Below are 27,509 nucleotides of genomic sequence, written 5' to 3'. Positions count from 1 at the left end.
GGTTCTATCCCATTTGCTTGTTAATCTTCTTATATGGTTTTAATTCTTGCCTTAATATCATCATATAATCAATCTCACAAGTACGATATCAATACAGAGTGAACTAAACTTATCATAAAAATAATTCAACTAACATAAACTATATACTATTGACCAAAAGATTTGTTACAGACTTGCCAATCAAATGTAAAGTTTTTGGGAACTAATATTTTCAATCTTGGGATGTGTTTGGATTGATTTTTGAAGTATAATTTTTAAAATAATTCATTTTAAGGTAAAACGAGGTGTTTGATATTGGTTTAAAATAACTTTTTAAAAAATAAGATTATGAAATAAATGATTTTATAGAAAACACATGCAACCAAATTTTAGAAAAATTATTTATTTTATGTATAATAAGGAATCCTTTCCAAATATATATTTTTCTTCTTCTATTCCTTTTTCCTATCTATTTTTTACTTCGATGTTCTTTTTGTTTTTTATTTTATATTTAAATATTTTGAATATTTTTTCAATGTGTTTATATACATTTAAATATAGGGATTTGCAAATGTTCCTCTCTTAATCGAATCTACTTCACCTTAACATTTTTAAAAATAATTGTGAGGACATCAATGAAGAACATAATTGTTCAGTTCGTGTTATGAAGATGATTGAAGGACTTGATCGAGTTGCATATCTTTTATTGATTTTTTTTTTGTTGGAAATCAATTTTTTTATGGTTATATATTTACATTTCAGTATATTAGTGATTCTAAAATTGAATTGTCTAAAAAATTTAATAAAAAAATATAATAAAATTAATGTTTAGTTCAAGTAACTAAAAAAATTAATGATTTCACTATGACGTGCGATTAATTTTAAAATATATTTCTAAGAAAATTCAAAATGGGTGTATTTTTTTTTATGAAATTAGTTCATAATGTTTTAATAGTATTTTATAGTAATTTAACATAAGTATAAATATTGTTAGTATAGAACAAACCAAACACAATTTTGCATATAAACATTCATAAAGAGATCATACCAATCATACAAGTGTTTAGATTTTAAACTTATTTTATAAACAGAATTTAAAAAAAATATTTTCTTATAAAAAACATTTTATAAGTATAGTTCATTTGGATAAATGTATATATATGTTGGACCAAAAAGTCAAAAATTTGAATATACAATCAGTGAACTAAGAAAACTTATATAACATGTTACTCAACTTTTCAAAACACTGACAAAATATTTATGGAATATTATTTCGAAATTATGCTTCAAATACTTTGATAATTTAAATGATTTTTTTTAAAAAAGAAAATACACAAATGAAATTTTAAAGTCTATAATCTATTGCGTATACTTTGGCATTCATAAGCTAAATATTTGAGTAAAAGGAAACAGAAAACAAAAAGGAAAGAGAGAGAATTTGCGCAGCTAAAACCCAAAACCCAAAACCCTTCTGCCCCTCTGTTCTTGTTGTTTCTCCTCCAATTTGGGTTTCAAATCCCGTAGCTTTCTTCTTCATCAAAGTCTCTGCTAATTTGAGATTAATCCCAAAAACAAGCAATGAAATCCATGTCAGAAGGCGATCAGCAGCTACAAGAATCGGAGAAAGACGATGCTGAAGCTGTAGCTCTCACCGATGCTACAGACATTTGCGCCCAACTCATGGAACGCTATGCCAAGTCCTCCGCTCCCCAACACCGTCATCTTCTCGCTTCCGCCGTTGCCATGCGCTCCATTCTCCACTCCGAGTCCCTCCCCCTCACCCCGGCCGCATACTTCGCCGCCGCTATTTCCGCCATTGATAATGCTTCCGCTTCCGACACTTTGGACCCCACTGTCCTGTCTGCCTTGTTGTCCTTTTTAGCCATTACGCTCCCATTGGTTCCCCACGGGGGAATTTCTGCTCCAAATGCGAGCGAAGCGGCGGGTGTACTGGTGGTTTTATTGGGGATGAAGAACTTGACTGTTTCCACTGTGAGGGCTGCGGTGAAGTGCTTGGGGATTTTGTTAGGATTTTGTAATTTAGAGGATTGGGCATCGGTAGAGCTGGGATTTGATACTCTGTTGAAGTTTTCGGTTGACCGGCGTCCTAAGGTATGCAATTGATTTGTATTTCATGTGAATTTGTTTTTCAAATTGGCCATGAGTGGGTGCTCAGCATAGCGGTTTCTCAATAGTTTCGAAATTGGTTGAACAAATCATTGTGGTCAATTGTTTAATGTAGCTCGATAGCCTTGATTTGATATGCACATTATCTTGAATGCAGGTTCGACGTTGTGCTCAAGAATCTCTTATTACATTTTTGAACTCTTTAAAGCATTCTGCTATTAAGAAAGAGGCCAGCAATTTGGTCTTTTCTCTCCTGAAAAGCTGTATGCCGTCGGCAGTTAAATTAAGTACCGTCACTCCTGTTGATGGGCCTGAGGAAGATAAGCAATCGCATGGTCAACATCTTGATGTCTTGCACAGACTGAATGTTATCATTCTTGCTATTCCATTACTATCAAAAAAAGTTCGTTTTAAAATGCTTAAAGAATTAATTAAACTTGTAAATCCACAGTTTTCCATAGTTACGGCGCATAGTTTCAAAGCCATGGAACTTATTCTTAAATCTTCAAAAACTGGAGTTCCTGCTTTGGAGGTTGAGAGCATTATTGTTGCAATTGGCTCATACCTTTCTTCGGGCGATAAGAACCCCTTGGACACGGTGCTTTCCGCTATCACCCTATTAAAATGTGCCATGGATGCTGGAGGTTCAAGTGTAGCGAAAAAAAATCTTCCAGTAGTTTGTGGTTATATGGCAGGTAAGTCAAGACTTTCCTTGGTTCATTGTGAACTTGAATCTTTATTTGTTTTCTCTCTCTCTGAAAAATAAGTAACAAAACTTTTCATTGAAAAAATGAAAGGATACTAATGCTCAAAAGATACAAACTCCAAATTGAGTGAAATAAAAGGAAAGCAAGAAAAGCAAAGATAAGGGACATCTCCAATCAGGAATTGATTACAAAGGATAAATGAAAATTGAAAGCATTCTCAAAGTTTCTTCTTGGTGGGTGTTCACCCTCACACTCTTAGGCTAAGCAATCCAAGAACGTGTCTTCAAAAATCTGATGTTTCTGAAATTAAGGCCTCTACTGCATCAAAATGACTTATATCAAGTGCAAAGTACTGTGTAGTAACAAAAACATGAGAGGATGAAAATGACTTTTTTTTTTACGAAGACAAGCTTCTTTATTAATAATATAAACTCAAAGTACAAGAGAGATATACATTGAGTATAATAAAGAAGCCTAAAGAGTCAAAAGTAGGCGGGATCAAAAAGTGCATCCGGGCATCTCAACTAGGTTGACAACCTTAGCACCAAAACATCATATCCCAATTAAAACATAAAGCGAAATGGACGAAGTACTAGATAATAATCAACAATGTCTAGCTTAAATACATAGGGCCAAGACAAAGGAAAAATACAAAGAAATAGAAACAATACAAAAGCAACACCAGCAACGAAAAAACTGAACCTAACGAAACAGCTACTATGGAAAACAAAACCAAATGAAAAAAAACTAAGCTCCAAAGCAGGTCTGCCGAAGAGGAGGAACCCTGGCTGAGAGATGTAGGCGTCGACACCAAAACAAAGATTAAAGGATTGGTTGAGAGAGGAAAATTGCTCAATTGAGCTTGAATGGAGTAATTCCCAAATTCCTTGTTTGAGAACACCAAGCTGCCGTGTTATGCTCTGCGAAAAGAAAATTTTCTGTTCTTGGTCTTTCCTTATAGTGAAAAATCCCTGGTTTCTCTCAAACCACAATTCAGCGAGAAGAGGTCTAGACATATTTAACCATATTAGCCGAGACTTCTTTGGAAGCGATGGACCCTCCAGAAGCTAAAGAATGAGGAACAAAGGGAGCTATCGAAAACCCAAGCAATGTTGAGAATAGAAAAGAGTCTACTGCAGCAAAAGGATGAAAAGGGACATAGCAAAAAGAGATGGAGCAGAGTCTCATTGGCCTTCAAACAAAGAGGGCAAATAGAAGGCAGTAGACACTTGTTAGGAGACTTCTTTTGCAGAATACCAGCACCGTTAAGAGACCCAAAAAGCATGACCCAAATCAGAATATTAACTCTCCGAGGGCTATTTGGCTTCCACAAGGCTTTAAATAATTGTTTATCCATTGGGGAGGCAGAATGTAAGTGTACCAAGAGAGATGTAATAGTATAACGACCTTGATGGTCAATTGACCATACTTCGTGGTCTTCAAAATCAATCACTTTTTCAGGCGAGAGGAGTGAAAGTAAGGATTGGAATCCTGCAATTTCAGCTTCTTTCAAGGATCTTCTAAAGGATAGAGACCAAGAAAGGGTATCAAAGTCCCAATGGCCTGCAACCAAGCCATGGGGAAGCAAGGCAATTCTGTAAAGTACGGCAAAAAGGTTTTTGAGAGGGGAGGCACCAACCCAAATATCTGTCCAGAAGCCAATTCTACTACCATTACCAAGTTTAAATAGTGCTAGAGAATCCACCGACCTCCACACTCTTGAGATACTTACCCATGGACTCCTTAGGCTATTTCCCGACTTTCCCAATGTAAACCGTCAAAAGCTCTTTGCCGTGGATGCTGCTAATAATTTTCCTCCAAAAGGCTGATTCTTCCAATGAACATCTCCAAGCAAAGCTGAGTTATGAATTTTAATGTCACCTAAGCCAAGACCCCCACCCTTTAAAGGGAGGGAGACCAAATTCCATTAAACAAGATGGTTGAGCTTGCTGCCAGTATAGCCTTCCCAAAAGAAATTCCTCATGATCTTTTCCAAAGAGGCTGCCACATTCCGGGGATAGAAAACAAAGATAGTATGTTGGAAGACTAGCCAAAACTGCATTTGACTTTTTGGAAAACTTTTTTTTCCTAGGCAATTCAAACAGGCCCTAATTCAATTTTTTTTTAAAGAAAGAAAGAATTAAAATTATATAGATGTTCAAAGAAGATAAATTACACGTTAAAATGGAACATTAACATTTCTTTTTTTTTAACCCCACAATACACGTAGAAAACCATGCCAGAAGGTAATCAGCTACTAAATGAAAGTTTTTTTTTTCTTTTTCCTTTCCAAAAAAAAGTGCAATGGTTGCATGCAGAAAATTGAAAATATGTAAAGCTTTTAAGTTGATACCTTAATTGAGTGTTGAAAATGGTAGAAAATATTTGTGCAATTGAATGGGCAAAAAAAGGTCAAGCCAATAAAAACATGCAATAAAAAACGAACTTTTTTAGGTTAAAAAACTGGACCAAGTACTCTGGCTCAAGTACAAACCAGATACAGACTTGTTTAACAAAACTTAACACTGCACCTCAAGCACAAACATATTAACTTGACTCCAGAGACACATTAACTCCACCAACATATTAAACCATCTCAACCTAACTTAATTATGCACACCAAAAGTACCCTTATTGAATTTTAATTGGTCCCGATTTTGATAACATGTTAGCTAAAAATATCCCTTGACCTATATACTTATGACTAAGGCTTGTAATCATTGCTTTGTTGATTGCTTTTTGTTGGCAAATGGAGTTCATCAGTTTTATGTGCGATGTATTCACTACCTGTGATCTTGTTAGACACGTCTTGATGTATTGGGATTGTTAACTTAATAATGCAGGTCTTTTGACTTCTGATGTGAGTAAGGCTTTACATGCTTCTAGTGTAGTGAAAGAGTTAATACAGGATTATGTAGATCAGGAATGCTTGATAGCCTTGATTGATAAAGATTCACATCTAGAAGACTGCAACCTGGAGAACATTGAAGTACAGGCCATTAAATCAACGTGTGCCATTTTTGAGGATGTCCTTGATAGTTGTGATGGAGATCTTGGGAAATATATTTTGGATGTCATATCTGCGTTGTTTCTCAAATTAGGTATGTCTCCAATATGACATAATAGGTTATAAATGTTATTTTAGAATTTATTTCTTTCTTGATTTGGTTACTAAGTTACTTTAAAGTAAGATCTAGTTGCAATTCATCAACAGTAATTATTGAGAAAAAAATAAAAATAAAATTCGATTTTATTATTGTTCTTTCTACTTCTACACACTTTGAGTCAAACATGGAAGACAAAAAAAAACTTTCTTAGAGGAGCCCAATTAACCCAGAGAATATGAAATCGGAAAAGGGACCACAACTCCCCACAATCTTTCAAACCCTCTAAAAGTTCTTTTGTTTCATTTTTCCAAAGCACAAAACAGCACAAAAATAAACACACCGAAGCTTGCTACCCTTATCTCGTTAGGAGGACCAAGGTTGCGTTTGATATATTATAATCAATTGTATTACTTTCTCTTTCCTTTTACTTTCGTTAATTGCTGTTAGTTTTGGTTGTGCTGCTATAGTTTATACTTTGATTTGCTACAGCTTTTAATATGTTGTGAAGTTACTGTTTGATCTACTGAGTACTTTTCATTTTCATTGTAGGAACAACTTCTATCATCTATATGAAACATATTTTGCTCAAGCTTGCTGATTTGATGAATATCGCAGGGAATGTATCTAACATTGATAATGTAAGTGTAATTAAACATTAAGTGTTAACACCTACATGTCCCTTCTTATCTAAACAAATTAAAATTTGCATATAATGTATCTGCTAACTGAAACCAATTGCAAACTCAAAATTTCTTTTTTCATCCATCCATAGATCTCCTCAAAAAAACTGAAACCAATTGTGGGGTTGTGCAAGTAGTGTGGTCTGCTAATTTTACAACTTCTTGTTAGTGTTCGAACCACAAAATTTTTTATTGTAAGTATAGTCTCCAATGATTAATAATGATTGGAGCCTTTGATGGTTTAGTGTTGTTAGCAGTGGTCTTCTCATCTATTGCCCTTAGGCTGTTTTCTCTTCATTTTTGTTTTTAATACAGCTCTTCTAAAATAAAAGAGATCAGTGATTTTTGGGATAGTAATGTATACTTCTTCCTCCATGTGGTGTTTTTTATCCAAATAGTTCTGCAATCTCTTTTCCTTATCTTTGTCAATTGGAGCCATTTTGGAAACATTTTTTAACGTCTCCTTGCCATATTTATTTATTTATTTTTATTAAAATCTTCTTATCTTAATAAATTCTGACTTTTACTTTGCAGCTTCAGAACTGTATTGGATCTGCTGTAACTGCTATGGGACCTGAGAAGATACTTACTCTTATTCCCATATCCATTAATCCTAGCGACTCAACTGTGCAGAACATGTGGTTGATACCGGTTCTACATAGTCATGTTGTTGGTGCATCACTTGATTATTATCTAGAATATATTGTGCCCCTTGCAAAATCTTTTCAGGACCAAAGTTGTAAAGGTGAGTTTTTTGGTCCATATTAGGTTGATCTTGAATTTTGTGGTTATGTAAGGTTGGGGGAGCGGATAATGTATTTTACCTCAAGCATATATTCTCTTCTAGGTAAATATTCTGGGTTTGTTGTTGATTTCAATTTAATGTCTCCAATGTGTCACAGTTAAGAAGATTGCAGCATGTAAAAATCTACAGACATGTGCTCGTAATTTGTGGAAATTACTACCTGCTTTTTGCCGCCATCCTAGTGATATGCACCGAAGAATTGGAATGCTTTCTGAACTTTTAATTACACTTCTTAAGGAAGATTCCTTTATGCATGAAGATATTGCTGCTGCCTTACAGGTCACACAATAATGTTGATTTTGGTGCTATTATATATTTTACTATTTTTTCCCTTTCTGTTTTATTTTAATATTTTGATAAAGTTATGCCAATCCAAGAATAGCTCATTGGATAAGGCACAAATGACTATACTAATAGTCCAATAGTTTTATCACCCACCCTCTGAAGTGTAAAACTTATTTTTTTTTTTAAAAAAAAAGTTGTTTTCTTCTTTTAATTTGTTTCAATTGGTGTAGGTCCTTGTGAATCAGAATGCAGTTGTACCGAACTGCAATGATGTATCTGTTTATTCAAAGAAAATGCAGAGCAAGAACATGAAGGCGTTGGTATCATGTTCAACTAATTTGCTTCAGGCTCTAGCGGAGTTATTTGTTGATTCCTTACCAACGAAGCGTTCACATTTGAAGGTTTTCTTCTAGTGCCTTGCCTGCCTCTGCTGATGTGCAGCGCTGTGATCTGTGGGGTGCAGCGGCGCTGCCCTATTCTCCCACCTCTTGGGAAAAAGCGTCGGGGTCAGCGTCATGCAAACCCCATGACGCTACCCTGTTTCTTGGCAACTTGTGTTTTTTGTCCACTTTCCTACCCTCTTTTTTATGCTTGGCTCAAGATTGACTTTTTTGGGCATGTTTAGGTTCTTTTGTATCTCATTTTGACGTTTAATTGCTATCTTGAACACCCGGAAATCACTTTCAAATAATATTAAATTCAGCTGAATAATGTTAAAAACCATTATAAATCAAGGGCAAATAAAGCTCATTTTAACAGTGTTTCACCTAAACCTTGAGTTTAATAGAAGATATAAAGGAAATGAGTTCAACCCATAATGTCTACCGACTTATGATTTAATATCATACGAGTTTTATCAGCACCAAAATATTGTCGAGTCAAGCGAGTTGTCCCTTAGCATTAGTTGAGATGCGCGAAAACTGATCTTTAACAAGATCATGACAGTAAATTGTTTTTTCACCAAGAGGGTTCACTGGATGGGTTTTTATTTATTTATTTACTTTTTTCTCTTTATCTCCTTGGCTATTTGGTGACATCTCTCCATTTCTTGGTACTATTTATTTAATTGTTTCTATCTGATAGTATAGGTCGCTAAGTATAGACTAAATTGAATTTGAAGTAGCTCGGTAGGCATTCTACCTTTGCATGAACTTAAACTTAAAGTTTGACATTTATTTTTTCAAGAAGCTAAATGTATTTAGAGATGAAAATTTTCCATCTTAGTAGTACTTTTAAAATATTTATTGTTTAAGAAACCAAATCATATTGATGTTGGAGTTTGGAAATTGATGTATTTAAACACATCAAAAAGAAACTAGAACATCCTGTCAGAGCGTGATGCTATCAATCTTGACAATGAACAGCCTGTTTGTGAATGTTTCCTTTTCTAATGCTTGTTTGTGATTACCTTTGGTTTTTCTGTTTTACAAATTGATATTCATGTTCTTCATGTGTTTGGCTATTCAGAAGTTCTTATATTTGGGAGCGGGAAAACATTTTTATAAACACAAATTCTATCTTATATTATTAGGATGCCATTGGATGCTTGGCTTCTATCATGGACTCCAGGGTGACCAAAAAGGTTTTTGTGTCACTTCTTGAGAGGTTTCAGTTTCTAAATACTAAGGATGAGTTTGAGGAGCCAGAAGCCAATGCTGATGAATCAGCTCAGAATGCTGAAGGAAAGTCTAGGACCAGAGAGATTGATCTTCAAAGGTAAACTTGTAGTTTTTAGGACGTTGTTGATTGAAATTAAATAAAGTCCAAGGTATGTGTTGAAAATATCAATTAGTTTTTGCAAATTAGCATTTTTTTAAGGCTTTTGGGTCTTGGAATAAATTTGAACAATCATGATATGTATTGAAATGTATTTTTATTGCCATGTTACTAGCAATTCAAGCACTTGCTTGCATGAAGGTGTCTTTTTTAAAAAATAAATTTGATAACTAGGAGACGAAGCTTTGCTCCCCTATGCTTGGGAGCCCTATGCCCACCCCAAGTCTGAACTCAGTAGTCAAGCTCAGTTGAAGATTCAAACTTTGGACCTCCAAGCTAGTATGACCCTCCAAGCTAGTATGATCTATGTCCCCAAGCTCAAACGATATTTTTAGGACATCTATTTAGGGCACAAGTATAACCTTGGGGTGAAAAAATGGGGCTCGATTGAAATAAAGTGCAATGTATATATGTATGTGTTTATTGGTATCCACGAGTGTTTAGGCCAGCTTACATGCCCTTCATCTTACAAGATAGCTCACTTGATCCTAAAAACTTGTGTCTAGAAACCTCGTAGAATATTCTAGATGATAACTTTCATGGATTGAACTCATCTTCTCCTAGCCCTTTCTTATACCCATAGCCTTTTTTGGCCACTAGACAAACTCATGAGGGTTATTGTCTATGGCTATGTTTTCAATATAAATTTGCAAAAGAGGAAAGTTCTGTAGTAGGTGCTGGGGGATATTTTGTGGGAATATTAGAGAGAAACAACATAATATTTTAGACGTTTGAGAGATCTTTGAGTGATATTTGGTCCCTTAATAGATTCCATGTTTCTTGTCGGCTTCTATGACTGAGCATTCAGTAGGTCTTATTTTGATTGATTGGAGATCTTTTGTTAAGGGTGCGCTCTTCTTTTTGCCCATTCTATTATTTCTCTCTCTTTTTTTTTTTTTTTTTTTTTTTTTTTTTTTTTTTTTTAATGAAATCATAGTTTTTATTAAAACAATTGTTTTTATTATCTATTATTTATTGAAGTGCATCTCACTTTGCAAAATATTATTAAATTAAATATTTCTTTTGGTAGATGTGTAGTGCTGGAGCTAGCTTCAGCTATCGTCAGGGGAGCTGATGAGGATCTAATTGATCTAATCTATAAATTTGTTAAGTTTTCTTTTCAGGTATCTTCTCTTTCCCTTTTTTTCCTTTCTTTTTGAACAACATCAATCACCAAATACTTATGGTTTCTACAACAAGATTGATTGAGTTTATTATTTTAGTCGTTGAATTATCATTAATCATGAAAGTTTAGATGCATGTGTCAAAGTATTAAATTAATTTATGATAGCTGTTAAATTTGGACTTTGGATGATAGTTCACATGCATGAATCATCAAACTTCCAATTATCATCGTACAAGTCCAACTTTGAATTTAGTTTCCTGTCAGATAAAAGTTCCGATTTTTTTTATAAAGGATGAACTTTAAGATGAATGGGCTGAGGGGAACATGTCACTCCTCCTACTTGTCAAAGCCAGAGATTTCAGAAAGATTTCCCACTTGGCTGTAACGAAATGAATATAAGATCTACTCAACTTATCGCTCCTGGCTATCTTGAGAAGGAATGATAAATTAGAGAATTAGCACTATAATAATAACTTATGTTTTTTTTAATTGATTATTATTTCCAAATTTTTGTTTTTAGGGATCTTTAGGGTCGGACCATCATGAAGTGTATCAAACTCTGAGCAGAATTTTGGAGGTTAGGCACACCATGCTACTTGGATATTCAACTCAGGATAACTCATGCAATCAATTCGTGGTCCTTGCTTTGAAAATCCGTTTTTTTTAGCACATGAAGTATGCTACCATTTGCAATTAAGAGCACCGACTAAATCATAGTTTGAAATTAACAGGCTGGCCGTTTACAACATCTTAATCCAACCAGCACCATCATTGATGTCATTAGTTTCTTCAGTTCTATACCCACAAATTGGTTTTTTAAAGAGTAGTTTCAAAAAAAAAAAAAAAAAACGGGAAAAAAAACTTAGAATATGTAGCATTGTGTTTTGGTAGTACGAAAATTTAAGGTTGAGCTATTCAAAATAATGATGATTAATGTCAATACTTAACGGTTGTCTTTTGAATTTGATCAGTTAATAATTGCTTCACGTCATATTGGTTTAAGAAATTTATTACAGGGGTTTAATGGAAAGTTCTGTAACCTGAATTATAGACCTGCTAAGATGAGCAAGAAATGATTTTCTTTTAGATTTGTTTTAAACTACCTCCTGCTAATTTTTCATTCTAGATTTTTTTTTCATATTTTCCTTACAAACTAACATTTTCTCTCATATGGCATCGCAACTTGGGACTCTTGAGATAATGTAGATGTTACGAGGTAATGCATAAATGTATGCTTGTTTGCTCCTGGTATTGGCATGTTGTAACATGGAGCCAGCTGCCATTGAAAGTTAAGCATAACAACTCAATGACAATTCGAAACTAACAGATTACTGACAATGACAACCATGTAAACCAACCAGCCTCTTTACTGAACCTTGAGATTACAAGTTACTCTGTTAGAACTTAGAAGCTATTACTGTACTCATTAAGTGATGATAAAAATAAACGTCCAACTTTGCTCATATATGTGGTGTTGGCTGTCAAGAATGCTAGTTAATTTGTCCTTCTGTATTCTAGTAATAAACTCCATGTTACTACTATATTAGTCTAATCACTCATGACATGATGCAGGAACATGCTTGGTTTGCTTCTTCTAGATTTCCTGAACTGGTAGATATGTTAATTGATCTGCAACCTCCTGTTGATACTTCATCTCAAAGAAGTCGGTTTGCTTGCTTCCACATTCTTCTGGTTTATTCATTGAAGGTCCAAATTTTTTTAATAATTTTATGCAATTTTTTCTTTTAATTATTGTTTTTGGTTTCTTAAGTTTGTTGACATTTTCTTTGGTTTTTTGGTTATTTGTTGCGTGTTAGCTTTGTTGTTGGTTGTTTATTTGTTTTGTTCGAGGTTTTTAGTTGTAATTCATTTTGGAGGCTGCTGTTTTGCTTTTGGTCTACTTTTGAAAATTTGTTTCTTGTTAAAAGAAAAAGATTAACTAGAAATATCTAAGAGGAAGAGGTTCCATATATGCATAGAGAATTTGTACCCGGGTTCAAATCAAAGTGAATAGGACAAAACTTTGTAGCAACTACTTTCCTCCATAGTTTTTTATTTTTATTTACTTTTATTATTATTTTATAATGATAGCACCATTTGCATTTTTTGTCCTCTATAATTTCATAGATCCATGAACCTCCTTTCAGTGGGTACTTAACATTAGTCATTTTCTTTAAACGAGAAACAAAATTTTTTATTGATTAAATGAAAGAAAGCTCAATAAACGCAGACGAACATGATGCAGGATATATAGCATAAATGAGACTGTTGGTCATCTCATAAAACATACATCCTTGACCTTTCTTGATGCTTGTTTTGAGGTGAAGTTTTCCATAAAAGAACGTAACAACTATAGTGAAGTTTTAAAAAATAGTTTGTCTCGTGCATGCATCGACCTTGACTAATAGAAAATTATGAACCTTGCAATATTTGGTAGTTTAATTTTTTGTGATGTTTTATATAATAATCTAAATAGCTGGTCACAGATGATGTAAACCCTTGATTTTACATCTTTTCTACTATTGGTCGAGACCCATGTTGGCATTGCTCTGTGTATTTTGGGTAATGTAAAAAAAAATTCACCAAACATGTAAAAATCATCGCCATGGGTACATGGGTATTTTCATATTTTAGCCTTGGTGTCTACTCTTGGAGAGGAAGTAAAAAGGCTATGGAGCACTCCTGTATTTTTTGTGCATTTTTCCAACAATATATGAGAACGATTTCTGTTTCTCCTTATTTTGTTGTGACCTAACTTTTACTTGCGATTGATACTTTATGTAGGTTAGCTCGGCAGAGGAGAGCAACAAGGCTTTTCTTATGCTCAATGAGATCATCATCGCATTAAAAAGTGTAAGAGCTACTTTTGAAAATGCTTCTATTTTGCTACTACATTTGGAATGGCACTCTAAGGCATGTTTCATAGTTTTTATGGCACTAAATGAATTTTACGAAAAAGAAACTTTTGAGTGGGTCACCTTACATAAGACATTAGTTTAAAGGTTTTTTTTTAATGAGAAACCATTTCATTGATAAATGATATGGAGTTAAAACTCAACAACCACCTTATAGTGAATTACAAAAAGACTCGGTTTAAAAGAAATCAGAGAGTGTTCCAAAATTCTTATCCTTATCGTTGGATTCAACTCATCTCAAGTCTTCTAGACTCTAGTGGTATACTCTTTTGAAGCTATTTAGCAATTTTCTATGCAAGATATTTTTCAAAGCTGAGATGTTTCTATTTATCCTAGTGTCTTGTTCAGCATTGTTACTATTATTTTTTGTTTGTTGTACTAAATCGTAGCATCGCCATTAACTCATTTTTTAATCTAATATCTCATATGTTGAAGTTGAGTTCATATGTGCACTCTTTGTTTTCTCTTCTGTGCTCGTGTAATATCTTGAGAGATATTTGACATGTTAATAAGTCGGATGTCATTGTTGTGACGTAGGCAGAGGAAGGCAGCAGGAAAGCCGCTTATGACATTCTTCATTGTATCAGTTGCAGCCTAAAAGATTTGTCGCATACAAATTCTGATGCACATAAAAAATTTGTGGCCATGGTAAGTGCATATAATCTTCCCTTAGGATTTTAATTTACTTATGGAATCCATTTAAATATCAGTGCCAAATGTGTTTATTGGGATGGGATGAGGAGAAAATTAAAGACCCTCTTTGGGACGTTATTGTATCTTAGTACTCTTAGTGTCTAAAGTCTAAATATCTTTTGTACTTCAGCTTCTATTTCGAGGGCGAATTGAAAATCTTTTCTTTTTCTTTTTTGTCACCTCATGGTCTTTTGTTGCCTATTATGTATTCTCATTAAAGTAATAGTCTTGTTTCTTTGAAAGGAATGATGTTAGTAGCAAAAGTCTTGTTTCTACCGGTTTCTCTGAAGGCATACAAGCTTGATCACAAATAGTGTTTTAGGGTATGAAGGCCATTAAAGATTCCTAAGTTACCTTGTTGGTAATTAGAATATGATTTTGTAGACCCTTAGATTGGGCTCTTTTGTATATCCTTTGGTTATTCATCAAAGAATTCATTTCTTATTCTTAAAAATCTAGTTTAATTGATTTTTTTAATACGAAGAGAGTGTTGTTATTCTCAATGTATAACTCTCTTGTGTGTTACTATTAATAAAGATGCTTGTCTTCTTTTAAAAAAAATCATATTAAAAAAGAAAAATAAGTATTGCAAATCAATGCAATTATTTTTATTGAGCAATTTAATGCCATGATCTTCTGATGGAATCTAATGGTTACTTCGGTTTAACGATTATGACAAGTTCTTTTATGGTTGATTCAGATATTGGGCTATCTGTCTGGTGCATCTCCTCATGTGAAAAGTGGAGCAATCTCTGCACTCTCAGTGTTGGTTTATGACGACGCAGATATATGTCTTTCAATACCTGATCTAGTGCCCTCCCTCTTATCTTTGCTACGAGGAAAGGCTATAGAAGTTATAAAAGTATACATCTTAACTTTGGGTTCCAATATTATTTTCATTTTAATCTCGGAGATAAAAAGATGACCCGATTCATTAAATAGGCAGCGCTGGGGTTTGTGAAAGTTTTAGTGTCTTCCTTGCAAGCTAAGCATCTTCAAAGCATCACTTCTGATATTCTAACGGCGGCTTTACCTTGGTCGTCTGTCTCAAGGCATCATTTTAGATCCAAGGTAACCCTTCAATTATATCAATAGAAACTTTTGGAATAAATATTTGTATGAATAACTAACTATACAGTATACAATTCCACCAATTTCCTGTTTTATTCTTTTTTCCACTCGACACTCGTAATTGTTGTTAATTATCCTCACAATATCTTCATGTACTTGTTCATTTTGCTAAAGGTCACCGTGATTTTGGAGATTCTCATTCGAAAATGTGGTTACGCTGCAATTGAGGGCTTTACTCCTGATAATTACAAGGGTTTCATCAAACCTCTTGGGGAGGTGAATCTCTTGAGTCTTGTGTAGTTTTACTCCCGAACTTCTAATAACTGCAGTTTTAATCTGAATAAAAGTTCTTGTCTATGGTTTCATAGGCATAGTTGGATAATCTCTTGTTGTCGCTCACCTATTCAGTGTCTAACATTTGTAATTGAAACTGTAGCTGTTCCAATCGGTGCATACTTGAATAGTTCACTGTTGGGCATACATAAATGTTATATGAGACAAATACAATCCAAGTATTTGCCTGCTAAATGTATCTTTTCGAAGGGAGACATAGAACAGAAAATACTTGTAGGTGCAAACTTCTGAATTACCCGCTAAACTTCTTTGATTCGTGATTCGTCTACTTGCAGAAACGCCATAACAAGACCAGTTTCAAGGATGTTGGTGATGCCAATACAGATGTTGCAGATTTATCCACTAACAGGTCTATATCATTTGTTTCAAGCCAACTTGTTTTCAGTATGTTGTATACATGTGCTTATTACGTTTATTTTTTTTAATTCTCAGGGCGAGGGATAAGCAACAGGACGGGCTGGACTCTCTACCCAAGAAAAGTGAATCGGGTCATCACAGGAAAAGGAAGTGGGAAAAACCTTCCGGTTTCATCAGGAGCAAAACTGATAATACATCCGCTGAGGATGGTGGTAGATTTAAGATGAGGAAAAGAGCTGCGACCTCCAACAGTAAGACAAGTTCAATGGTGGATGGTACAGGAGACGGTTGCAGAACAAAATTCTCAAGGCGTGGGGATCCTAGAAAAGATGGAAAGAGAGGGATCAAACACGGAAACAGACATCAAAATGAAAGATTTGGAGTTCGTAGGACTTTTAAAGCTTCAAAATCTAATCACAATAACTCCTCTAGTTGATGATTGGGGATCTTATTAGTTGGGTATTTTCAGGAGGGTAAACAACCGTTCTCGCAAGTTAGAAGTTCCACATTGCACAAGCCCCTGCATTGCTTGTTCGGGTCACCTGCTTGTTCCTCCGTTTTCAGGAAGATGTAATCAGGAACACAATGAAAACGAATACGACATGAGCAGAGCTGGTCCTTTTTGTAGGATTGTTCACAAGAAGGAACTTCAATGCCAAATGTCTTGGCGGTGGTGGTGGTGGTGAATTGATCAGCTTAACATCGTGATGGTTCTCCGAGGTGACTCTTTTCTTTTTAAAATATTACATCACAAGTGACAGGTGAGAATTCAAACTTTCGCATCAAAGTAGAAAAGTATACATACATGTCTTGTTTAATCATGCCCAAAATGGGGTTAGTTTACTTATGGTGTAAGCTTTACATTTAAGGTGTAAGAGGTGCTTGGTCTTTAATTTAATTTATTATCAATAATGATTGTCATATAAAGATGTTCTTTATAGTATTGATTTGCTGTACAAGGTAGCAGCTTGGGAGATTTCAGTTCAAACAAAGATATTAAAACGGCTGAAGAGATTGGTTCGACCTTCAAATTTGAATTCAAGAAAAATAAAAGATATTGAATATATATACCTATTGGAAGAAAGTATTTATATAATTGACTGAGTTTGTTTATAAGTCCGTAATTGTCAATTTATATGTTGTTTCTTTAACAATTATTATGTTAAACAAAAATTGGTGAAAAGCAAAAAGAAAGATTTTCAGCAAGTTGATCAATTGACAACATTTACGACGAGTATTTTGAATTCACAGCCTAGATTGCATTTAACATTATACATCCCTCCTTTCAAATGTTAAAAAGAAAAAAAAAAACCTAAAATAATTCAATATAGTATAAAATTGTTGCAAATATTTACAAAATTGGCTAGACTACTACGTCTTTTTAAAATATCATAGTCTATTTATGATAGGTTGCGAGAGACACTACTATTTATGTCTATATGTGTCGTGATAGTGCAATAGACAACTATTTGTGTCATGATAGATACATTTAGTAACTTGTTGTCATAAATATTTTTGTTCATTTTATTATATTTGAAATGAAAGTAATGTAAACGGTATTACTATTGAAATTATTCACGAAATATAGCAAGATTTAAGATTTTATCATTAATAGAGGCTAATACATTTCGATCATTGAATTATTGTGAAAAAATGAATAGAAAAAGAAAACTATATTTGTAGGTGAAATTCAACTTCATAAGAACCCATACAATGGTCAAATTTGTTGGGAAAATGTGTACTACGGATTACTATCACAACTGCGGAAAAAAAAAGAATCAAATAGTTCCTTTCTTTGATGACGACGAGCCAAAATAATACCATCCAGTTCGGCTAGACTAGTTTAACTATTTAGTTTGCGAGAACACGTGAATCTATCAAAAGTTTTTGTTCCAAAGTAGTATAATACAATTGGAATACAAATCTGTTAACCAGATATCTAATTCAAACTTTCCTAACCCCATTTTCTATTGTATACCAAAAACAAATGTAATATCAAGCACAAGCTTAGATAAGAAATCTCTCCCCAAAACCATATATTTTACAAAAGCGAGGATTGAGCTCATTTAGAAGTCATTATCAGAGAGGTCTTGCATTTAAACATTATGTCTATATTTCAATAGAGAAGATTGCATTATAAACATCTGATACAGTTGATTATAACTTTACATTACAAACAATGAGGACAAATTTTTCAAGGAATTTGACCTTGTCAAAACGAACATTAACTCAACTAACATAGAGCTTGTATTACCAAGCTTGAGGTTAGAAGTTCAACTCCTCTATCCCACGTAATGATACATCATTGTAGCTACATAAGAAATGCTAGATTGTGCCGTCCTTGATAGATGCAAAGAAATTTTAGCTATAATCTCTCTCATCCCACTCACTCATATGTGATCACGGAAATTCCAGCTATGAACATAAAAACTTTGGTGGAAAAATCATCTATTGTATCTCTCAACAAGACTTTCAACCGTTGTGCTGCACCCGCACAGGGGGTAGACGCATATTAACACCTTATCTGAGAAAATGGAAGGATACGAATACAGAGTTTGCTCCAGGCTATCTTTTTAGAGATTCTGCATTTGATTGTGTGGTGCAAAAGATCACTACAAGATTGAAAATGATAATATAATGAAAATAAATGAAGCTTTCCATTATTAATAGGCAAGCACACATTTAAAGATGGTGACAACTAAACTCATTCAATCAAACCTGAAATGACAGAAAATTACATACAGCTATCTTATCATATATCTCTACTTTAAATTTCGTAGGGTACCATTCTCATGCTTTATCATATGTTCACCAGTTATTTTAATTTCTAGTGTAGCCTTTGTATGGTTAGTTTAGTTATAGAAGTCATCTTGCAAAGGACAAATATTTTGTTCACAAGTCTGGAACATTTTGCTTCAGAGGAAAAAGAAGATTCTCGGCAAGGGTAGAGATGTATTGGGGAAGTTTAACTACGGCCGTTTAACGCCATTACTTTTTTTTTTTTTTTTTTCCTTTTTTGTTCCATTTGCTTTGGGTTTGTTTGTTAGTTGTTTTATTATTATTGTTGTTGTTGGAAAAAATCTTTTCACTAAAAATATGGAAAGAGACTAATACTCAAAGATTCAATAGCCCTCCATATAGGAAAGTAACAAAGTCAAATAACTTGTTTATTTTCCAGTTTATTCTATGTAAGTAAGGTAGTTTCTAGTTAAAACAACACTAATTAGAGAAATACACAACCGCATACCAACTCTTTCTTTGATGACTGCAGCATACTCAGCATCACCACAATGTTGTGCAAAGAAAAGTATGTTATTGTACATTGCATGAGACGGTTGAATTCCAGCATCTTTCATCCACTGCAATACCTGTACGCTAGTTTGTTTAAATTTCTATATTCCTAGCTGGGAATATGATGAGAAAACTTAAAAATTGTGTCATGTTATTCAACGGAATCAAATGTTGGCGAGTTTGGTGATTTTCTATCTATTTTTTAATAGAAAGCAAAAACTTAATTAAATGGTGAGTTTGGTGATTTTCTATCTATTTTTTAATAGAAAGCAAAAACTTAATTAAATGGTGAAAATATTAACCAAAATCGAACTGAACTCCAGAGACTAAAATACAGTTGCATTGTTTGGATTTTCTCTTTGAAGAGAAACAAAAGAGACTTCTCATTAAATAAATTAAAAGAGACTATGCTTATATGCAAACTCAAACTGTGTGAAAAATAGAACCGAACGACACAAAAGGAACCACTGCAGTGAACTAAAAGAGAATGAAATATAAAATACAAAAAGAAACTTCCCCAATGATTACACTGAGAACCAAAAAAGCTATGGACGAGCTGAGTCTCAACCTAAAGGAAAGACCATAAGGGAGAAAAAAAGAACTGAGCCCCAAAACAACAAGTGAGAACCAATGAACCGAAAACCTGGTGCACCCCTGTTAAGCTTCGCGCACCCCTATAAAGCAAGTGTATAAGAGGCACACGAGAGAGGGTAGTGGTGAATAATAGGCTGATAGAAATAAGCTAAGAGTGGACCCACCAGAAAATAGCAAGTGGGTATGCATAGTGAGAAAATGAGCTAGGGGGGACGTTTTTGCTATACTCAGTCTGATAGAAAGTTGAACTTGAGAGACGGAGGAAGCTCTCTAATTCTTCCCTTGAATTAGTACCTTGTTAGATAAATAAACCCTCGTTCATATCAAAACATGAATGACAAAAAGACATTCCTAAGTGTAAACAGTGTTTCAAAAGACTTTTTAGGCCAAAAGATGTTTCCGGAAAAGAAAATGCACCAAATTAGGCACTGGGAACATCTTTCAACATATCAATTTGCATTAGTCATTCAAACGTTTTATCTTACTTTAGAAACCATAACTATTGGTATTTTAACTAAAGCTTCAAAAGGATTTTGACTTTCATGTGTAGAAAAGTACTAATAATTCTTATGGCACTGCTCCAAAGTCTAGGCTTGCTCACAAGTTGCTTTAGTAATAGCAGTAGTACCAAGATATCAAGAAAAAAAATGCATGGGATAACTAATGTCCAAGTAATATACAACTCCTATAGTCAGTAGTCATGGATATATATTAGTATGAACCGCTCTAAGGGTTTTGAAATGTCATGTTATCAAAATATGAAGCATACCTCAATGTATTTTCTCCACTTTCCAGCCGACAAAAGGTTCTTCAACAAGATTGAGTAAGTATTGATATTGACACTGGATCCCAATGCCACGAATCTGTAAAACAGCTGTAGTTGTGGGCAAAATATCTAAGTTCAACACATTACAAGGATACAAACACTTGGCAGATGTAAATCATGTTCATAGATATCATACTTTAAACTATCTTGAAAGGGATACAGAGAACTGAAGTGAAAGGTGTAGATAATTTTGCTAAATTCCCAACATTAACCAATAATAATATATATATCGAGTGATATAATATTCTATTTGCCTTGGTATAATATGAATTTGCCTTGACCCAGAAGACCCAGAAGCTAGCTTTGGGTCAAATGGTAATCTAAGAGTATACTTTTATTTTCCAATTACCTTTATCATAATCTCCGTCTTTCCACTTTTTCCCAGAAACTGCAAAAGATGGTTAATAGTTCCAAGTGAAACAAGATGAAAAGAAGGCTCCATCAGATTTATCAAGTCTGTAGCTTTCCTCCAATCCCGCAGTCTGCATATACAGTTCAGTAAATAGTTTTTAGTGAAAGAAATAACACGATAAGTAAACCTGAAAACCTTATGTGCCCAAATGATCCAAAGCAAAGAGGGATGCCTCGGAAAAAATAGTAATGATTCCATAACTGTAATCATAAGTGGTTATCGTATTAAAATGTCAGAGGATTATGAAAAAACTATGTCAGTTAATGTTCAGCTAACTACTAAAGAAAATATGTAAAATATATACATGTTAAATCTTACATGCTACAAGCTGACAACATTTCAAAGAAATTGGCATCATTGAAAGGAATTCCCTTCTCCTTCATAATATCTGCCAGAATAAGAACGTTGGAAGCCTGGTTTCCCTTATTAAATGCTTTCATCAACGCAGAGCATGCTATAGAATCTAGTTGAATGTTATTTGCTTCCATTTCTTGATATAAGGCGCAAACTTTTTCCCACATCTCTGATAGGAAAATTAAATTACAGAACTTCAGAATCAAACAATATCAATACTGTCAAATCAGATCAATGAACTGAAAAACCTACCAGATGCACTATATGCATTTATCATTGCTGTATATGTAACTAAATCAGGACAACAACCATTCCCCTTCAATGAATTGAACAAAGATTCTGCTTTCACAAGTTGACCCTGAAATGTACGTAAACTAAACAGTCAACAAAAGATTTATCTCAATTGACGGGTAGTCTAGATTAGGGAAGTAACCCGTCTTGCTAGGGTACTCACCTGCTTACTATAGGCACAGATCATAGAAGAGTAGATCTCTCTGGACAAAGGAATTTTTAAATCTAACATTTCTTCGAAAAAGCAGAGTGCTTCTTCATATTTTGACATCCTACAACAACCACTTATCAAGATAGTAAATGTGACAGAGTCTGGTTTAGTAGTCTTATTCTTCATTGATCTATACAAATTAATTGCCTTTTCATATTCACCAATATTCATATAGCTCCCAATAGCTGAATTACATGCAACAGTGTTCAAATGAATTCCCCGAAGCTCAGCAGCTGAAAGCACAGAATCTATATTCACCTTTTGATCAAATCGTCCACAAGCAGCCAAGAGGGTGCATATGGAAACAACATTTGGATGAATTCCATCTTGTTCCATCTCACGTAAGATGTCAACAGCTTGAGGTAAGTAGCCATTTGATCCATATGCATCCATCAGTGCATTGTAGCTAACAAGATTTGGCTTACATTTGTTTCTCTTCATCATATCAAACACTTCTCTAGCCCTAGCAGGCTGCTGAGATCTTCCAAATGTACTAATTAAAGATGTATAAGATACAACATCCGGACAAAAACCACTCCTTTTCATCTCATCAAAAACTGAAATAGCTTCTTTATCCATCCCATGGGATGCATAAGCACTTATTAAAGCATTATACGAAACAATGTTAGGTTTTATGCCTTCAGCCAGCATTGTACTAAATACAGCTTTACAATCTTCAATCTGTCCACGAACAGAATAAAGATGAATGATGCTTGTGAATGTCACAACGTCGGGACAACATTCAGACCTCTTCTCCCGCATGGAACTAAAGATTTCAATGGCTTGTCCATATTGTTTGACCTTTATCAAGCAATGAATCACAATATTAAGTGTAGTGGTGTCAGGTCGGATGTTTGTGCCTTTCATCAATTCAAAATATGACAAAGCTTTTGAATACTGAGCCCCACTTTTGTATGCAGATAGAACAATATTGTGGGTCACAAGATCAGGACCAACCCCATTGTCAGTCATTTTCTTGCAAACTCTCAAAGCTTCTCGCCAATTTCCACAAGATCCACATGCATTTATCAAATTATTAAACGTTGATCGACTAGGAGGGATCTGCACAAATAAAGAAATCATAAATTGCATAGTACAATATCTATATTGATAAATTAAGATTTAAAAATTAATTCACATAAACTTGTGTACATTGTTTGAATATTCACTGTATTTTTCTATAACTTTCTTCATTATTTATTATTTTATCATTAAAGGTTATTTATCTATATAATAAATAAGAAGTAACGTCGGTAGAAACTGAAATTTTTTTAAAATTTTGCAACTCAGTTGGTTTTATAAAGTAAAATATTTCACATAAGTTTGGGTTGTTGTACAGAAGGGACAGAGACCTGCCAAAAAAAGAAATATGATCCCACAAAGAGCCTAAAACTAGGAAAGAGGGGACTTATATCATCCAAGAAAATACCAAACAACGCTTCTACCTCTCCCATGAAAACATTGCAGCTTTTGATGCATGTCAGTCCATCACCCCATAATTCTCAATCCATAACAAATTTCTTTTTCATTCCTTTACAATGTGCATACTTCCATCTCAAGAAACCCCTTTCTTCTCTTTAACCTTCCACAAAATCTTCCATCCCCATGCTTTTCATCCATTCAAAACTGCACTTCCTACCTTTTTGAAGGTATTAAAGAAACATCTTCAACTAAGAGATGGTGTATGGACTGATATTGTTTTTCAACTATTCTTTTCTACACCATATCTCTCTCTATTACCATTCCTATGAAGTGACAGTGCGAGAGTTGGGGAAGAACAACCCTATTCATGATGGCCCAGGGATGGACTTATGTCTTATGCAAAAGCTAAAGGGACTCAAATCAAACATTAGTGCATGAAGTAAACCATCTCTCATGCAAATTAAACCATGTAAATCTTCATTGATCAGTGGAGGTCCACAATGCTACCATCCTCAATAAACTTGTTAAACTTTCTCATAGATCCAGAGAAGCCCCCGCTCAACTTTTCCACCACTACCAAAAATCTAGGAACATGGAAGTCCCTAGTTAAACACCAACAAAACCCACAAAACCCGCAACAACTTTCTAGTTCTTACCAAAAAGCTCTCAATTTTCATTTCCCTATCTCAAAAGCTCGTGCACCCAAATTGTCCAGCCTAATTGCTGATCAGGAAAGGTAAAAAATACATAAGGAAAATATGAGCCCCTTAACCATATCCACAAAAGACACTTTACGTAATTCCACAATACCATAATGACTCCTAAAGCACCTAAAACTACAACCTCAAGAGTCGAGCAAAAAACAACTCAACGGACCCCCTTCTTCCATAAACACTCCAAATAAAACTTACGTTAAAACTGAATCACTTGGATTCTAACAAAATAACCAAATCAAGATTTTCTTTATATTCATGAGTGTCTAGACCAACTTGCCTACACCTCAACTAATCTCACAAGCCAACCCGCCTAACCGTACAACATTTGGTGTCAAGGAAACTCATAGGAAATGAATTCCTAGGTAGGTGGCCACCATGGATTCAACCCTCAACCTCCAAATCAAGGTTTTTTTTTCATTTTTTTTTCTCTTTTTTTTTTGGAGAAAAATCTCATAAACCAACCTTCTCTTACCCCTCCCCATGCCCTTAAAGATTCCAACAAATGTGTGTATGTGTGCGTAAGAAGTTAAGTCCCTAGCTTTTGCAGAAGCATGCTCCCATTGCAAATAACAGAATCAAACTTCTTGAACTCCCTTGATTCTCTCCTTAAAGAGCCCTCCCCCTCCACAACCCTCCCTCTTATAGATTAAGGAATAGGACTATCGACCAAAAGAAGCCAGAGGCTGTACTTCACTAACTCTAAGAAACTAGGCAACCTAGCCTAATCATTAAAACGCTCTAGAAAATATCAATTCAAAAGGCAAAAGTAATGCTGCTAAAGGTATCAAATGTGCAAAAATGAAAATAAGCTACAAAGGCTACTCAACACCGACAGGAGATGAACTTGATGTCTACATCAATGAATAACTATTTTGCATTCCAGTATGCAGCTAGAGCTGAACGTAGTGGTACAAATGCAAAACTTTATAGTTCCTGAGGTGTTGATCTTAAAGGTTTATTCCTAGTTCTTCACATTCTTGAACATGGAAGGGTGGTGGCTTATGGGCATACAGTTGCATGCATGCATTTATGTGTAAGTGTACTTGACCAATCAAAGACAAGAAGGTTGCTCACAGTCAATCAGAGGCACTAAGATCTTAAGGGAAGTATATAAATACACACAGCAGCACGTAGCATGTCCTCCATTATATTCGTTGCCCAACGCCATTGACCTGCTCTACCATGTGCATTGATTAGGGCATTGTAGGTCTCGACATCAGGTTTGCATCTAAAAAGAAATATTGTTCGATTAACAAAATTTGAACAGAGATCAAAGTGGCGTCACAAAAAAAGTAAACTTTCACATGACCACGTAATATTCAATACTTCAACAATGGCGAATCTAAGACCTACCTCCATTTTTGCATTTCAAAAAACAACCCACGAGCTTGATCTATTCGGTTATGTCTGGCATGAAGCCTTATCATCATATTGTAGATATCGTTACGGGCACAATAATTCCGCTGGTTCTTCATCCAATTAAATACTTGAACGCAGTGTTCAATGGAACCAATTTGAGTCAACTCCTAAACAAGAGGAAAGAACCGTTGAGTTGATAATGGACATTTTTTTTCTTAGATATATATTTCCCGGCAAAGAAAATTCTTGAATAGAGAACAAAAAGCTTGCTAACTCAAGTCTTCATAACGTAAAAGGAATTTTTTTATGACCGTTACACTAACTTACACCAAGCATGTAAACTCAAACCAGTCGAATAATCAAAGTTTAATTATTGCACAATAAGCTGTTAAAGGAGACAAAGAGAAGGAGCGGTACCTTCATAAGAGCAGGATAATTCTTTCGAGAAAACCGTCCAACCCAGCAATTTAGCAAAGCCTCGACATCACCAGAGCGTTGTAGCTTCAGAATCCTTTGTACGACTTCAGTAACCGTCCAGTCCTTCTGGAATCGTTCGCCCTCAACTCGCAAACGGTACCGCCTGGGAATATCGTGTTTTCTGAGCCCGTTAACGAGGGTCCGAATTTCGTGCTTGCCGTTGTCATAGTCTACAGAAACTTGCTTTCTCTCTTCGAACGCCGTCTCGTTCTTCGAATTCTTGCAAATTATGAGGGTTTTAGGAAGAGTGGAATTCAAGCTCCGGCAAGGACAAACGGCGGGATAGGACATTTTGTGGTGGTTAGAGAAGGTGTAATGGCAGTGTGGTGGCAGTGACGCCATGGATTAGAGAGGGAGAAAGCGCATGCGAATTGAAATGAGCCAAGCGAGTGGCGATCAGTGTAAGTATGCTTTTGTTACAAAAAATACATTTTCTTTGGAAAAATACCTTGTCTAAACTTTCTTAAAAAATAATAATTAAGTACATATATTTTCTTTCTCATATTATGAGTACCGCTACACAACATTTGAGTGAATCTTGTGAATGTAGTAATGATAACATTTGTGTTCTTACTCATTAAATAAATGTAGTTTGTTGACAAACTTTCCGTAATAGTTTTTTTTAAGGCTGTCACCAGTCAATCTCTGATCATGTCAATTTTTTGGTAATTGCTAACAACCATTTTTTCATAATTACTATCGAGAAATCTCTAATGACCGCTTTCTATATATATAAACTTAGGGGTTGTTTGTTTTGTTGGCTTCCAAAAGTTCTATAGAACAAATATTTTGATTACTATATTTGTTTTACGATAATTTAAAATGTTACAACTTTTAAGATTCTTAAATATCTTACGATACCTTCATGAAGGACATTTCAAGAACTTTTATGCCCTAATGAAACGTAGGATTTTTTCAATGCTCATGTTGAGAGACATCCCTTTTTTCCTTTAATCCCTTCATTTGTTTTTCTTATATATGTGTGTGAGAGATTGTTTACAAATATAGTAAAATTGAACTTAAATATTTATAAAAATAACAAAATATTATTGTCTACCATGGGAAATAGTGATATACATTGATAGACTACTACCATTTGTCAGATACAAATAAATGTTTATCGATGTCTATCACAATATATCCTCGATATTGATATAAATTGTTGTAATTACTCAATAAAACTTTAACCATGGCTTAATTAAACTATAGTTGACTATTTATGATCATTATTTCTATAAAGTAAGACCCCATTAAATGAATATCGTAGACATTTGTTTAAATATGGATGCGGAGAGATAGAGATTTAAAAAGAGAAATAGAAAAGAAAAATAATTACAAAACAATATAAAAAATTTAACACTTAATTACAAAATTAAAGGAGACATCAAACATCTACATGTAAAATATTTGTTAATTGTTTACTGTATATGTCTTAATACCAAAAGATGATCTTGGAGTATCTAATTCAAAATATTGGTAATTTTAGTATAAATTAAACTACAATATTATTATAGATTTCCATTTGTCGTAAATGTTAAAAATGGTTACTTAAATGAATGATAAAGCTTATGTCA

At 34.3% G+C, this 27,509-nt stretch overlaps 2 protein-coding genes across 6 annotated transcripts; one reads left to right on the top strand and one right to left on the bottom strand.

The window, feature by feature from the left end:
* Nucleotides 1-1,374: 1,374 nt before the first annotated feature.
* On the top strand, nucleotides 1,375-16,925 carry LOC103486929 (uncharacterized). Its single transcript, XM_008445091.3, has 18 exons — nucleotides 1,375-2,091; nucleotides 2,264-2,801; nucleotides 5,657-5,914; nucleotides 6,470-6,558; nucleotides 7,135-7,345; nucleotides 7,503-7,684; nucleotides 7,921-8,091; nucleotides 9,222-9,406; nucleotides 10,497-10,590; nucleotides 11,113-11,169; nucleotides 12,165-12,299; nucleotides 13,377-13,445; nucleotides 14,045-14,155; nucleotides 14,901-15,062; nucleotides 15,143-15,271; nucleotides 15,446-15,547; nucleotides 15,901-15,974; nucleotides 16,058-16,925. The coding sequence occupies exons 1-18, from the start codon at nucleotides 1,558-1,560 to the stop codon at nucleotides 16,416-16,418; spliced, it is 3,462 nt and encodes a 1,153-aa protein (XP_008443313.2). The 5' UTR covers nucleotides 1,375-1,557; the 3' UTR covers nucleotides 16,419-16,925.
* Nucleotides 16,926-18,072: 1,147 nt separating this feature from the next.
* Nucleotides 18,073-26,360, bottom strand: LOC103486930 (pentatricopeptide repeat-containing protein At2g41720). Of its 5 annotated transcripts, none has more exons than XM_008445093.3 (10): nucleotides 25,876-26,357; nucleotides 25,453-25,625; nucleotides 25,222-25,327; nucleotides 21,914-23,023; nucleotides 21,712-21,817; nucleotides 21,424-21,628; nucleotides 21,043-21,175; nucleotides 20,637-20,741; nucleotides 19,230-19,350; nucleotides 18,073-18,594 (listed from the first exon to the last, which is right to left on the bottom strand). In XM_008445093.3, the coding sequence occupies exons 1-10, from the start codon at nucleotides 26,275-26,277 to the stop codon at nucleotides 18,548-18,550; spliced, it is 2,508 nt and encodes an 835-aa protein (XP_008443315.2). In that variant the 5' UTR covers nucleotides 26,278-26,357; the 3' UTR covers nucleotides 18,073-18,547. The 5 variants fall into 5 exon arrangements, 3 of the variants coding, with proteins under 3 accessions (XP_008443315.2, XP_008443316.2, XP_016899696.2); XM_008445094.3 differs by having other exon boundaries at nucleotides 18,073-18,564; XR_007820372.1 differs by having other exon boundaries at nucleotides 18,540-18,564; nucleotides 20,637-20,730; nucleotides 25,876-26,358.
* Nucleotides 26,361-27,509: the final 1,149 nt, after the last annotated feature.

This window comes from Cucumis melo, chromosome 4 (assembly GCF_025177605.1).
Source record: "Cucumis melo cultivar AY chromosome 4, USDA_Cmelo_AY_1.0, whole genome shotgun sequence".
Taxonomy (NCBI): Eukaryota; Viridiplantae; Streptophyta; class Magnoliopsida; order Cucurbitales; family Cucurbitaceae; genus Cucumis; species Cucumis melo.
This window is presented reverse-complemented; position numbering and strand designations above follow the sequence as displayed.

Bases quoted from the DNA above. Each gene is read 5' to 3' on its own strand.
- LOC103486929 (XM_008445091.3), top strand. From the start codon at position 1,558: ATGAAATCCATGTCAGAAGGCGATCAGCAGCTACAAGAATCGGAGAAA. The intron at 5,915-6,469 runs GTATGTCTCCAA...TTTTCATTGTAG, and splicing joins TGCGTTGTTTCTCAAATTAG to GAACAACTTCTATCATCTAT. The intron at 15,272-15,445 runs GTAACCCTTCAA...ATTTTGCTAAAG, and splicing joins GGCATCATTTTAGATCCAAG to GTCACCGTGATTTTGGAGAT.
- LOC103486930 (XM_008445093.3), bottom strand. From the start codon at position 26,277: ATGGCGTCACTGCCACCACACTGCCATTACACCTTCTCTAACCACCAC. The intron at 23,024-25,221 runs GTGTGTATTTAT...TTATTTGTGCAG, and splicing joins AGGACATGCTACGTGCTGCT to ATCCCTCCTAGTCGATCAAC. The intron at 21,818-21,913 runs GTGAGTACCCTA...CGTACATTTCAG, and splicing joins TCTGTGCCTATAGTAAGCAG to GGTCAACTTGTGAAAGCAGA.